General features: G+C 56.0%; 1 protein-coding gene across 12 annotated transcripts in view; it reads left to right on the top strand.

The window, feature by feature from the left end:
* The window catches only part of PPFIA1 (PTPRF interacting protein alpha 1), a 68,785-nt gene that overhangs the window by 25,191 nt on the left and 30,289 nt on the right, over nucleotides 1-13,305 (top strand). For 9 of the 12 annotated variants that reach the window (XR_009404240.1, XM_059399118.1, XM_059399098.1 and 6 more), the window contains 8 exons: nucleotides 85-231; nucleotides 1,932-2,066; nucleotides 3,111-3,185; nucleotides 3,518-3,601; nucleotides 6,430-6,561; nucleotides 7,869-7,931; nucleotides 9,002-9,081; nucleotides 12,193-12,328. Coding sequence is in view for 11 of the 12 variants with exons in the window: in XM_059399118.1 (XP_059255101.1) it covers nucleotides 85-231; nucleotides 1,932-2,066; nucleotides 3,111-3,185; nucleotides 3,518-3,601; nucleotides 6,430-6,561; nucleotides 7,869-7,931; nucleotides 9,002-9,081; nucleotides 12,193-12,328 (852 nt within the window). In the remaining variant the exon portion in view is untranslated. The remainder of the gene's footprint in view (nucleotides 1-84; nucleotides 232-1,931; nucleotides 2,067-3,110; nucleotides 3,186-3,517; nucleotides 3,602-6,429; nucleotides 6,562-7,868; nucleotides 7,932-9,001; nucleotides 9,082-12,192; nucleotides 12,329-13,305) is intronic. The other 3 variants (XM_059399124.1, XM_059399106.1, XM_059399147.1) reach the window with 1 other exon arrangement.

Raw genomic sequence — 13,305 nt, 5'->3', positions numbered from 1 at the left:
TTGAGTCTGGTTTTTGTGTGTGGAGTATATTAATGTGCATACGTTAATTATTTGCCTTTTTTCCCTTTGAAATACTTGACGTAGGCCCTGGCCCAGAAGGAGGACATGGAGGAAAGGATCACTACTCTCGAGAAACGCTACCTCGCAGCACAGCGCGAAGCCACCTCTGTGCATGACCTCAACGATAAACTTGAAAATGAGATTGCAAATAAGGACTCTATGCATCGGCAGGTACTGGCTTTCGTTGAGCTTCATTCGACTTTCGTCTATTACTGATGAAGTTAAAGACCTTTTTCCTGTGACTTTTGTGTTGGAAATCAAGTCTCAGTGTAAAGTTTTTATGATCTTAGGAAATTTTATAATCTTAGGAAATAAACCAAGTTTAAGAACTTGGTTACCTCAACTTGTAACTTTTTACTCATTTAGGATTTTACGCAACCTCCATTCTTTGCTCTGCTTTGTTTTTTCATTGCACATTAATCTGGTGCATGTTAGCATTTCTATCAGAGGAGAGTGTGGAGGCCCTTGGCCCCTTTTGTTGGTACTTGGAATGGGGGTGAATGGCAGGTGCAGAAATGGGTCCCTCCCGTGATTGGGAAGCCACACTGGCTTCTCTGCCCTGCTCAGGTCATCCGGAGTTAGCAGGAGAGCCAAAGCCAGCCTCTTGGAAACAAAGTGAGCTTGTCTGGTATGTTGTAAAGTGTATCGTTAGGTCCAAGATAGTAATAAAAAGTAAGATAGTAGGAAACCATTCAGAATTACATTGTGCTGTGCTCTTCCAGAGCATGTAAGACAGTAAAAGGTAGACGACCAAACACTGCATATAGTGTGCTATGTCTTCCGAGGGCGCGTACAGATAAACACGGACACGCATGCACAGGAGAAAGAAGGAGCCCGCATGCGAGCAGGTGTTGGGCTCTCAGGAACCTTGGCTTATCCATGATTAAAAAAAAATTTTTTTTAATGTTATTTATTTATTTGACAGACAGAGATCACAAATAGGCAGAGCAGCAGGCAGAGAGAGAGGGAAACAGGCTCCCTGCTAAGCAGAGAGCCCAGTGCGGGGCTCAATCCCGGGATCCTGAGATCATGACCTGAACCGAAAGCAGAGGCTTTAACCCACTGAGCCACCCAGGAGCCTCTTAAAATTTCTTTAAAGGAGCAGTCTTGTTTGAATTTTCTTCATTAAAAAAAATGTTTCTTAGAACGAGAGTGTTTTTAAGGAATACTCAGTTACGAAAATAACATGACTAGCATTTCATTAGGTGAGCTCTTAGAAGGCCTGCGCTTCTGAGGTCGTGTGAGCTGCATGTGGCTTACACTCCCACGGTCTGTGAAGGGTGAGGCCTTCACATTTTTTAAGCAGGTTTAGGACCGAACCTTCTTTCCTTAAGTTGTCAAGAAGAATGAGCCAGCTTCTACAGAACGCGGGTTCTCTTTAATGCCTGGGAGCTTTTTTCTATTTAGAGGCTTGGGGGGCGCCTGGGTGGCTAAGTGGGTTAAGCCGCTGCCTTCGGCTCAGGTCATGATCTCAGGGTCCTGGGATCGAGTCCCAGATCGGGCTCTCTGCTCAGCAGGGAGCCTGCTTCTCTCTCTCTCTCTCTCTCTCTCTCTCTCTCTGCCAGCCTCTCTACCTACCTGTGATCTCTCTCTGTCAAATAAATAAATAAAATCTCTATTTAGAGACTTGGTTGAAGATGTTTAGGAAGAGCAGTGCTTTGGAAAGAGGTGTTTTGCACGTTGAAATCAGGCCCAAGAAAGTTGGTGTATGTTCCTCGCAGGAAGAAAAATCGTACTCGGAAGCAGCTACCAAAATAGTGGGCTTCTGTCAGCTCATTCAGTAGCTCTCACGCTTAGGTCTCGTTTCGTTGCATCAAACGTAGGAGCGGCCAGCAGACGGGCTGCGCTGTGACACTTTGCCTCCCTCCTAGACCGAGGACAGGAACCGGCAGCTGCAGGAGCGCCTGGAGCTCGCTGAGCAGAAGCTGCAGCAGACCCTGCGAAAGGCCGAGACGCTCCCCGAGGTGGAGGCCGAGCTGGCGCAGAGGGTGGCTGCGCTCTCCAAGGTGGGCTGCCTGTCCCTCGGGGCCCGGGCCGGGACTTGGAGTTGGATGGTGCTGGGTTCGCGAGCCCTAGTCACCGTTGTTCCTCGTGTCGGCGTGTCTGAGCCCAGGAAGGAGCTCGGGGCCGTGTCCCGCGCGCTTCTGTCTGAGGTCGCGTGCTTTTTCAGCGTCAGCAGCCGTCCTGGTTTTCGTTCGCCCTGCGTTGATTTCCCCCGTTTTGTCAGATGCGTACTGCACTGGTTCCGGAGGGCTCGTTCCGACGCTCACTGCTGCTCAGGGGGATTCGAGTCCATACCTCAGAGCTCAAGACACGAGCTTTGGCTAAAGCAAGGGTCGGGGCGCCTGGCTGGCTCGGCCGCCAGAGCGTGCGCCTCTCGGTCTCGCCGCTGTCAGGGGAAGCCGCACGTGGGGCGGAGAGATTACTTTAAAAAGAAAGGATCGATTTTTCCCAGAAAAATGGAAATCCTGTTCTCTTTTGAAGGTGATCCAAATAAGTATATAATACCGAACTCTTTAACTCATTCACGGGTTTGAGAGAGAACGGGCCGGCACGTGGGCGACACAGCCCTGCTGCCTAGTCCTCGGCGTCCACGGGGTGGTGGGAGGCGGGCGCCAGCCGGCAAGGACACAGTGTCCAGTCGTGATGTGGTGGCTGCTGAGGTCGGGGGGTCCGCGTGGGAAGAGGAAGCACAAATCCCAGAGAGCAGCCCGGCCTCCCGGGGCGCAGGCACCCAGCAGGCAGAGCGCGGTCGCGTGCCCCCTGCCGAGGGAGCCCGCAGGGAGCGCCCGCCAGTCCTCACGTCTCACCTGGCTCCAATTTGTGGGGGCCCCGGGGAGAAGGGGGCAGGACGGTCCCAGGTGCTGTTCTCGAAGGCTGCCCTTGGCTCGGGCAGACGGTATCAGGGGCTTACAGGACCGTGCCTAAGAGCAGGCTCGTGGCTACCAGCTTGTAACAGCCTCTCCTTTCCTCTCCTCTGTGATCTGCGTGTTAAGTCTCCGTTTCTTTTCTCCCCCTGTCATCGCTTCTGTCCCTGGTCGGCCTTGTAGCCTGACCTCTTGTCTTCGGGAAGCTGTGCCGCTAAGGAAGCTAGACTGTTCGAACTCACTTCCCAGCTTAGGAAGGTAGCGCGCGCGCGGCTCCTCGCTGCTTGCTGCTTCCTGCTGTCTGTGCTGAGCGAGCCCGGGAGACAGCCCCCGGCCGGGCCGGGCTGCGGGGAGGCCCCTCTGCACGGGAAGAGGCCAGCAGTGGCCCGGCTGGGCCTCAGTGGCCTGGTGCTTGGCGCTGCGGCGCGTACGGCCGCACAGAGTGCGATCCGGGCGGGAGGAGAGGCCACCCCGCCCGGCGGTGTGTGAGCCCTGCACAGAGCATGTCGCGCTTGTGGCTGTCCCGGCTGGTGCACAGCATGTGGCACGGATGGGGCCGTGCGTGGGGCTGACGGTGTCTTTGCCAACAGGCCGAGGAGAGGCACGGCAACATCGAGGAGAGGCTCCGGCAGATGGAGGCCCAATTGGAGGAGAAGAACCAGGAGCTGCAGCGGGTGCGTGTCTGGGCACACGGGCTGCGCGCCGGGCGCTGCTGGGGGAGGGGGCGCCTTGTTTCCCGCTTCTCCCCACCCAGACACTGGTCCCCTTCTTGACTCCATCAGGTGTAGAGTTTGTGGCCTCCTCTGCCAGCTGTCTGCTGGTGGGTGCACCCCTCTCACAGACCATGTCACGTCAGCATTGGTGGCGGGGGACAAGACCGGTGCCCCGGGGCAGTGCTGCTGGGGTGCAGGGACCCCATGTCCCACCGCTCTCGCTGGCTCATCAGGAGAGCTGCTCCGCGTGCAGGTGGGATCTCACAGGTGCCCCTCAGCCAAACTGCAGGTGCTGGCTGGCTCCTAGAGGATTAGTCTGCTCTCCTAGGCCATGACATTGAGGTCCCGAAGTCAGGTCACGGGCCTGACCTTGATCCTCAAGTCCTGAAGTCTCACTCAAGACATAAAGGCACCGGCCAGGATAGCTCTCCTGAGAAGAGGACGACCGTCCTTGAGCTGTGGTAGGGAGGGGAGCGCATCTGCTGAATCCCCAGAGAGTTTTCACTGGAGGAGTTGCTCATGTGTCCGTGTGGAGAAACTCAAGCCAACCAGGCCACGGCCCCAGTCAGCTGGCCCCTAGCCGTAGGCCGGCAGTTCAAGGCCATCAGATTTTGTTTTCACCAGAAGCATATGTGCCTGGCCAGGGGCTGCCAAAGATCACACACAAGCTCATGGGAAGTGAGGATTCTTTTTTTTTTTAAGATTTTATTTATTTGACAGAGATCACAAGTTGGCACAGAAGCAGGCAGAGAGAGAGGAGGAAGCAGGCTCCTTGCTGAGCAGAGAGCCCGATGCAGGGCTCGATCCCAGGACCCTGAGATCATGACCTGACCCAAAAGCAGAGGCTTAACCAGCTGAGCCCCCCAGGCGCCCCCGGGAGTGAGAATTCTGTCTCTGGCCACAGGACTGTCGCTTAGGCAGCCCTGGCCGGCATATCACACACACACACGTGCACACGGGCAGACGCTCGCCTGGTAGAGGGTTAGACTTTAGCTGTTCGGGGATGGACTCACTGCTTCTTGGGCCTGGGTTGTCATCGGAAAGGACACGTGTGGAGATGGGAGTTCTTTCATAGTTCAGGCCGTTCAAAGCCAACTTTTCTGCTGTTTTGCTTTAAAAATCCTCAACCACCGCTTCCTTTCTGTGGGGTGGGGTGGGGTGGGGTCATTTCGTAGTTGCTGTGTGCGCGGCGGGGTTCTCTGTGCTGTTTCATCCTTGCAAGAAGAGAGGTGCCAGCACCCATGCTGTAGAGACGAGGAGGCCAGCACAGAGGACTTGACGCGGCTGTCCAGTCTCTGTGGGCCCACTCCTCCTACATGGGCGGCACGCCTGGACAGCCCTCTCTCCGCCCTGTCCCCTCTGCCCGGGAGAACCTGCTGAGCCCTGTCCCCAACTCAGGTGATGCTCTCGGACACTGTCCCGACTGCCGCCCTGAGCACTTCCTGTTCCCACGCCTTAGGTCTTGTCTTCCTTCAGGATAGGGGCCAGCACAAGCTCTGTAAACCAGGAAATGGGTGATGGTTTGGCAAACACAGACTATCAACTTTGTTACTACGTTCTTAAATTCCTTGAGGTAATTAGTCATAATCTTTGAACATAAATTTTCATTATAGAACATTTAGGCGAAGTACGAACAGACAGAAAAGCAGCTGCAAGTCTCTGTTGCCGCTGAAGTTTTCTCCAAAGTGGGTTTTTTTTAAACTTTTGCTTTGTAAATTGGTTCAACCTCCCCCCTACCCCAAATCCAGACCCAAGCTTCTGTTTACACAAAGGAAAATTCCTTCCCGCGTGTGTAGATAAGCTGATCCCCTTAAAAATACGCCAGTTCCTGCATGTAAATCTGCCTCCCGAGTCATCTGTTAGTAACTCCTGACGGGCCTGCAGCCCTGTGAGTGCTTTAACAAAAACCTTCTAATTAATGGTCTTGGGGACTTGTCCCTGCGTTTCTCTGCACTGATATGTCCGTGCTGGTGCCCGAGTGCCCCGAGGGTGGCAGTGGGACGGACCCGCCCAGGGCAGCGCGCGAGTGAGTCACGCCATTAGTCTGTGGCATTTTGGAAACACTGATCACACCCTTTATTCTTCTTTAAAAATGTTTCAATGTAAATTCAGTTTAGTTAACACTATAGTGTATTATTAGTGTCAGAGGTGGAGGTCAGTGATTCATCAGTTGCATGTAACACCCAGTGCTCTCTCCATCTCCTGTCCTCCGTAATGCCTGTCCCCCAGTCACCCCAGCACCCCCCCCCCCCCCCGCAGCCATCAGTTTGTTCCCTAGAGTTAGGAGTCTCTCGTGATTTGTCGCCCTCTCTGATTTCGTCTTGTGTTTCCCTCCCTTCCCTGTGTTTATCTGTTTTGTTTCTTAGATTCCACGTGAGTAACATCATATGGTATTTGTCTTTCTCTGATTGACTTATTTCCTTTAGCATAATACCCTCTGTCTAGTTCCGTCCACGTCATTGCAAGGGACGAGATTGCATTCATTTTGGTGGCTGAGTACCGTTCCATTGTCTACACACACAGCACATCTTCTCTGTTCATTTGTCTGTCGATGTTGGGAATGCAAACTGGCGCTGCCACTCTGGGAAACAGTAAATTAAAAGGAAGTTTAAAACAGAGCTACCCTGCACCCCAGCCGTTGCACTACTAGGTGTTCATCCAAAAGCTACAAACATAGTGACTCGAAGGGGCACCTGCACCTGGTATTTAGAGCAGCAGTGTCTGCAGTGGCCAAACTATGGGTCCTACCTTTCCTTGGAGTTTGTAATCTTTTGTTTCCTCGGTCTTAGGCGAGACAGAGAGAAAAAATGAATGAGGAGCATAACAAGCGTCTGTCAGACACAGTGGACAAGCTTCTTTCGGAATCCAACGAGAGGCTTCAGCTCCATCTCAAGGAGAGAATGGCCGCTCTGGAGGACAAGGTGGGACATCACGAGCATGGCCGGGGGGCTCCCGCCCTCCACAGGAGAGCGCTCCCATTCTGCTCCTGGGGACTAGTGCAGAATGGCAGGTGACAGCCGGTAGCGGAGACAGGAGTTATTCTCTGACGTGGAAACAGGACAGACTTGACCCACTCACTGAACGGACTTGCCAGCATCCTGTCCTCGCCTGCCATGGGTATTAACTCTCCATCCGGAGCAGGAGTCTGTAAACTGGGTCTGTAAAGGGCCAGAATTATAGGGATCGGAGGCTTTTACTAATTGCAAATACTTGTGTAGACTTGTGTAAAATAACCACCTGCTGTCAGTAATTAGCACAAAAGCAGCCACAGACTGTAGGGGACAAGTGGGTGTGCCATGTGCCAGGGACCCTTAATTTCTAGCACCGGGCAGTGGCCAGATGTGGCCTCATCCACCAGCCCTGCACGAAACTTTGTGTTCTGCCCTCAGCCATGATACTCTTGCTCAGGGACGAATTTCTGTCCCGCTTGGGAAGATGGCACTGTAGGAGCCCAGTGTTCCGTAAGGGCTTTAATCCGCCAAAGACAGACATTCTCCTTTTTCATCTCCTGCCTTCTCTCTTTTCATCTGGTTTGGAAAAAGTCTGAGCCTGGGCTCTTACTGTCATCATGGAAGTGCTCGAGCTGTAACTGGATGCAGGCGCATCCTAGAACCTATGTCAGAGAAACTCTGGTGGCGACACTTGGATTCCGGCTTGATAAAGCCTGTTCTGGCTACAGCCGCCTCCCTCAGGTTGGGCCCAGAATCTTTCCTAAGGTTGGCACTTGGATTACGCTCATCTCGGAGACACCAGTGATCACGGCTGATTACATGACACATTTGTTCTACGTAGAACCCATAATGAAACTCATTATTACTGTGTAGGGCAGTTACCGCACCTATGGGCCAACCCTAGTGTAGGAATATTTTTATCTGAGATTTGAATTATACATTTGACACTTAACGTCAGGATTCCCAAGTGACTGGTGAATTACAAAGCCTAGAAGCTAGTACAAACTGCTTCAACTGATTAAAAAACTTACTCCACGAGCTTGTCCGTTTAGAGAATCGATCAGTGAAGAGATTTGATGCGAACATATTGTTACATGCTGTTATATGACGTCATTGTCCGCTTTGCTCTGTGGGCAGGTGGCCTGCTGATAGGCGTGGTCCTGTGGCCCGTTCCTTTTCTGTGGTACCGTATTATTTTACACAAAAGTGTGGCCATACTGTATCGCATGGGACATTTTCAAGAACCAGCACCAAAGCTCCGTCTGCATCTTTTTCAGAATTCTCTGTTGCGAGAAGTTGAAACTGCGAAGAAGCAGTTAGAAGAGGCACAACACGATAAGGTACTTTCCTCTCTGACTTCTTCGGGGGTCCACCGGGCTAGGAGCAGAGCCGATCTGGGGGCTGCTACTGGGGCCGCTGCCCTGAGCTCTACAGCTCAGTGAAGGTTTCCAGTCCTTTCTGGTCCATTTAGAAGTGGAAATGTTCCTGTAAACCTCTCATGTGGTGCGGTGCTGGCCAATGGGAGGTCAGCGGGAGGCACCGGGGTCACCTAACGTTTGCTCGCAGCCGCGTTTACAGCCATAAGGAGAAGCAATGCGGGCGGTGCGGCCGATGCGGGGGGACAGCGCTGCTAGTGAGCTCTTGGGTGCCCTGAGACTTCTGTCGGCTTCCCGCGCTGTTCTGCGTGGACAGAAGCAAGGCTGGGCTCCGGACGCCCCAAGCAAGACAAGAACAGGAGATTGCGCAGTAGAGCGCGGGCCCAGCTCTCCCCACCACCCAGAAAGTTCCACTTCTTGCTGCAAAGTTAGTCATCGTTCACGGTCCGGTGTTTCTCCTCTAAAGGCTGGCTGTGACTGAGAGCTCACTGCTCTGTCTGCCAGGGTTGAAGGTAATTTGGTGACCCGAGTGTTCCTGTTGACCTAAGGACTCTTGGAGAACACTTGCTTGAAATTAAACGTGGGTGTTCATGACCGCTATAGACACCCTGCTGTGGTCGTGAGCCCGTGTGACCACGTGTGACACAAGTCACTTTTCTCTACTTTTTAATTGGCGCCTCATTAACCTGCAGGGTTCGGACAGTTGCGGGTATACAGCACACAGACTCTCGAGTCTGTACGTCACTCGGTGTGCACCACCGCTGCGGTCATGTCGCATCCCCACGAGTGTCTGTGGGATCACTGGCCGTGTCTCCTGGGCCACACTTTCCACCCCCGTGACGTACGGATCGCGAACTGGAAGCTCCTGCGTGTCCCCTCCTCACCCCGTTCATCGATGCCACACCTGCCCGGCTGCCTCCCCTCTGGCGACCAGCAGCGTGGGCTCCGGGTTAAGAGTCTGTTGTCACAGAGTCTCTTGTCATTTCAAGTCCCGCAAGAGGTGGCCGCAGTCGATGCCCTCTGCTCTCTTGTAGGATCAGCTTGTCCTCAACGTGGAGGCGCTGAGAGCGGAGTTAGACCAGACGCGGCTGAGAGGCGCGTCCCTTCATCACGGGTACGACACGGACCAGTTCACGGGGATGTTCTGGGTGAGGCGAGGATCGCTTCCCCTCACTGCGTGTCCGACCTGAACCAGACCGCAAATACGGGCTGGAGGAGCCACGGGCCTCAAGTGAACCAGTTCACACATCCCTGTTTTAGGACCTGATGTGCATCCACAAGAGTGTTCCTGGGTCATGCGGAGCTGGAAGGTCGCTTAGTGGCAGACGGGAACAGAGGGTTGGGTTTGGGCACCTGAGGGACTGGGAGTCCTGTCCTTGGCCAAGCTCCCAGCTGTGGGAGGGGGTTCAGAAGGTAGGGAATGATCAGTCTGTGCGTGGGCGGATGAATTTGCAGGCCCCAGAGTGTAGCACTGACGGTGTGGGTCCCGGAGGACGGAGCCTAAGCCTAGTGTGTCAGAGGAGGGCCCTGTGCCCCTGGGAGCAGTGAGCCCCCCGCAAGGCCCGTGGGGTTGCTGGGGAGCAGCCGCACAGCCAGAATTGTGAGGGGTGCCTTGAGTTCCTGGGCTTGGCTTAGTGCTTGTAGCTTTTCACGTTCTTTAAGGGATTGAAGGAGAATGATGTGTGGTTGCCTTAAGTCTCCTGGGACAGCTTGGAGTCAGCGGCTGTGGGGGCCGTCAGCTGGCCCCGGAGCCGAGCAGGTCGCCCTGTATCCTGCCAGCTTCAGTCCCACGAAGCTGTTGGGGGTTTGTTTGCCCCATTGTGGCAAAAAGTCATCACGTGAAAGTCGCACTGGACCGAGAGCTGCCGGGTGGCTGAGTGAGCCTCCTCAGTCTGCGGGACGCAGGCGCACGCAGGCCGCTCCGGTGTTTCCGCGATCACAGGCATGGGCTCTCGGGAAGGTCGGGGGTATCTTGTGGCTGTCCCCTTGGGGCCTGCATGTAGGAAGGGGGGTGCGCTTCAGGGAAGGTGGAGTCCCAGAGAGGCAGAGCCGGAAGCTGTCCCTGTGTGGGGAAGCCCCGGAGGGAGAGCTTCGAGGAGGAGCAGGAGTGTGCGCAGATGGGGCAGAGCGCCGGAGGATCGGGACGCAGAGCAGGCTCTTGGTTTGCTGACGGAGAGCCTTGCCAGTGGGAGGCCAGGGTTGCGAGTGGCGCTGCTCCCGCTTGAAGGTGTGTGTGTGAGGAGGCAGACACGGCGCCCACCGCGCTGGCGGAGGTTGGAGTATGAAGGGAAGGGGCCTTGTGGAAACCTGAGGGGTGGCACCGTGGGACGGTGGGACGACAGGAGTCCGTGTGTGTCTGCCTGTTCTGTGTGTGCTAGCAAACGTGAAGGATGGAGGGCGGGAGGAGCGGCCAGGGTCCCAGGCGGCTGTGTGGTCCGGGGATGGGTGCGGCGGAGGGTGTGTTAACAGTGGTCTCGTGCAGAGCCCCCCCCCCCCCGTGGCCGACGAGAGGCTGGTAGGCGCTGTGGGACAGACGTGTCGCGGAAAGCACAAGCAGGACGTGGAGGGTGGGGTTGGAAAGATGGCTGGGGGCCGGCAGGTGCAGCCCCCCCCCCCGTCTTGTCCACGTGACCTTCTCCAGCAGAAGGAGACGTCTAGGTTGCAGAGCAGGAGAGAGGTGACAGACAGGCTCCCACACACAGTTGGGGCCAATGAGACACAGTTTAGGGATACAACCTGATGCAGGGTGGCGGGCTCGGGAGGAAGTGAGCCGCAGAAGGGGATCGGAATTAGGTGACACTCGTAACCCCTGGAGGGTCCGTGTGCCACCCCACATCACACGCAGGGTTTCGTGCGTGTAGCTCCCACCGATCTCGCGTCGTGCCGTGGCCCCAGAGAGCCGTCCTCGAACTGCCGGATGTAAGCGGGCAGCTTCGGGAAGCAGCAACTAGAGGAAGAGAAGGGAGGTTGTGGCCGGCAGGACCCTCAGGCCACACTGAACGCAGGCGTTCCTTTAAAAACCAGAGGGAGGTGCATGGGGGGCTCAGTGGACTAAGCCACTGCCTTCGGCTCAGGTCATGATCTCAGGGTCCTGGGATCGAGCCCCGCATCGGGCTCTCTTCTCAGCAGGGAGCCTGCTTCCCCCTCTCTCTCTGCCTGCCTCTCCATCTACTTGTGATCTCTCTTTGTCAAATAAATAAATAAAATCTTAAAAAAATAAAAATAAAAACCAGAGGGAGGTGCGTGGAGCACAAGTGGAGGGGGCGGCCCGTCCGAGCGGCCCCATCTGCAGACGGTGGGGAGGTGCCAGCGGCCCCCTCCTGAGTTGACCCTAATCACATGAGTGGGTTCTGTCTCCCAGGATCTTAAGGATTTCTGAAAACGCAGGCAGCCACTCCTCTCCTAGAGAACAAGGAGCCACTGGACTCCGTGCCAGAATCAGGGCACAGGGGTGAACCCGTGGCCGAGGCCAAGCATGCGGGCTCTGGGCTGCCACACTCCTTCATCTCTGCTCGCCAGTTTCTCTCCAGAGCCTTTGCCGAGGGGAGCCGCTGACGGCCCGCTGCAGCTCTGCTCTCTGGTGCCCCGGGCTCCATCGGCCTTTCCTCGGGACTGCTCATTCCAGGGCGCGGGTTGTCTGTCGGCCTGACTGCACACACGCCTGTGCTTCTGACCAGAAACACCGGGTGTGCTGCCACACCCTGTGCACATAAGCCGCGAGTGGGGGCTCGGAACGCTTCTGCCCCCGGTGCCCTAAGACGGCCGCTAGTAGCAGCTGGGGGAGTCCCTGGGGTCGCTAGGCCTCACACCGTGGGCCTTGGCACAAGTGGGACGATGGCAGTTGAAGGCCAGCGTGACGGGTCGGTGCGCTTGCTCATCATTCGGGGGGACGGGGGCGCGGAAATGCAGGACAGCGGGCCTGGCGGCAGGTTCTGAGCTGGAGAGCGCACCTGTCCTCCGGCTCTCAGACCGCCGGGCCGTGGCGCGCTCACCTGCCCGTGCAGGGCGTCTGCCCTGCTTTCCTGGGCGTCCAGGTGTCGCGCCTGCTGGGGCACCCTCTGCGGGGCATGGGCAGCGGGCTGTTGGGGAGACGGGGAACAGATAGCCTCCTTGGAGAGGCCTTTTTTGGTGAAATCATCTTCCGACTGACAGGTTCCAGCTTGGCTGACAGAGCTCGCGGTTTGCTTTTCCTCCAGTGACGACCTTTTCTTCTCCCTTGTCACAGCCGGCCGCACTTGGGCAGTGTCCCCGATTTCCGGTTCCCTGTGGCAGATGGCCCCACGGACTCCTACAGCAGCGGTGCAGTGTTGCGGCGCCCCCAGAAGGGCCGTCTGGCTGCTCTGCGAGATGAGCCTTCCAAGGCAAGGACCTCCGTCCCCCGTGGGCTCCCAGCACCCCCACACCTCCCTGAGTGTCACCTGCCGTGTCCTCTGACTGACACGCCCTTCCAGAGCGACAGTGCTGAGAGGTCACAGTCTCTGGCCCCCCACCCCTGGTCCCTGTTTTTCTTTTGCCGGCTCAGAGTCTACTCTTAGGGCTTCTTTTCTTTTTAAAGAGTGGGAAAGCGGGTGAAGTGTGACTTATGGTGAAGCACAGCACAGCGCCAGTTAGTACAGGCCTGAACCGTTAAGGGTAAACACATACGTTCATCCTTAAGCACAAAGAATTCACATTCGGAGGCTTACAGACATCCGTGGTCAGCAGCATGTGTCTTTGTAGACGGGTCTGTATTCTGAGTCCGCGTCCTCCCTGAGCGGGTTTCAACCTGGCGTACTAGAGCCCCGGCGCTGCAGCAGTGTGGAAGGACGGACGGACGGACGAGAGGCAGAATCCTCTGCGTGCACGGTGTGGCAAGGGGCGGCCAGTGGAGTCAGATGCGGCACGTGTGTCCATCATCTGCCGCTGTTTAACACACTGCTGTGGTGCCTAGTGGCTTGAAATGAACATTCAGTAGTTCACAATGTCCTTGAAATTAGGAGGGTTGAGCAGGGTGCTTCTGGCTTTAGGTCTCCAGAGTTTGGGCCACTGGAACACCCACCTGGGGTTGGTGCCCTTGCCTGGCTGTGGTGGGGGCCTCAGTTCCTCGCAACGTGACCTCTTGACAGGAAGTCTGTCTCCTGAGGTGGTGAGAACCACAGGGTCGTGGAGGCTAGCGTGGGGCCTCCGCCTGGCTCACGGGTCAGCAAGCCCAGCGGACACCCAAGGGGACAGGTCTGCTGAGCAGTTGGATATGCCAGTCTGGGCCTGAGGAGGCTTTAACTGGGGAGAAGGATTGAGACCAGGACCCGCTTGTGGCATCTAGAGGCACAGGCAAGGTAAAGTCACCAAGTGGGCACCT

Source organism: Mustela nigripes, chromosome 1 (genome assembly GCF_022355385.1).
Source record: "Mustela nigripes isolate SB6536 chromosome 1, MUSNIG.SB6536, whole genome shotgun sequence".
Classification (NCBI taxonomy): domain Eukaryota; kingdom Metazoa; phylum Chordata; class Mammalia; order Carnivora; family Mustelidae; genus Mustela; species Mustela nigripes.
Note: the sequence above shows the minus strand (reverse complement) of the source record. Positions and strands in the feature narration are given on the sequence as shown.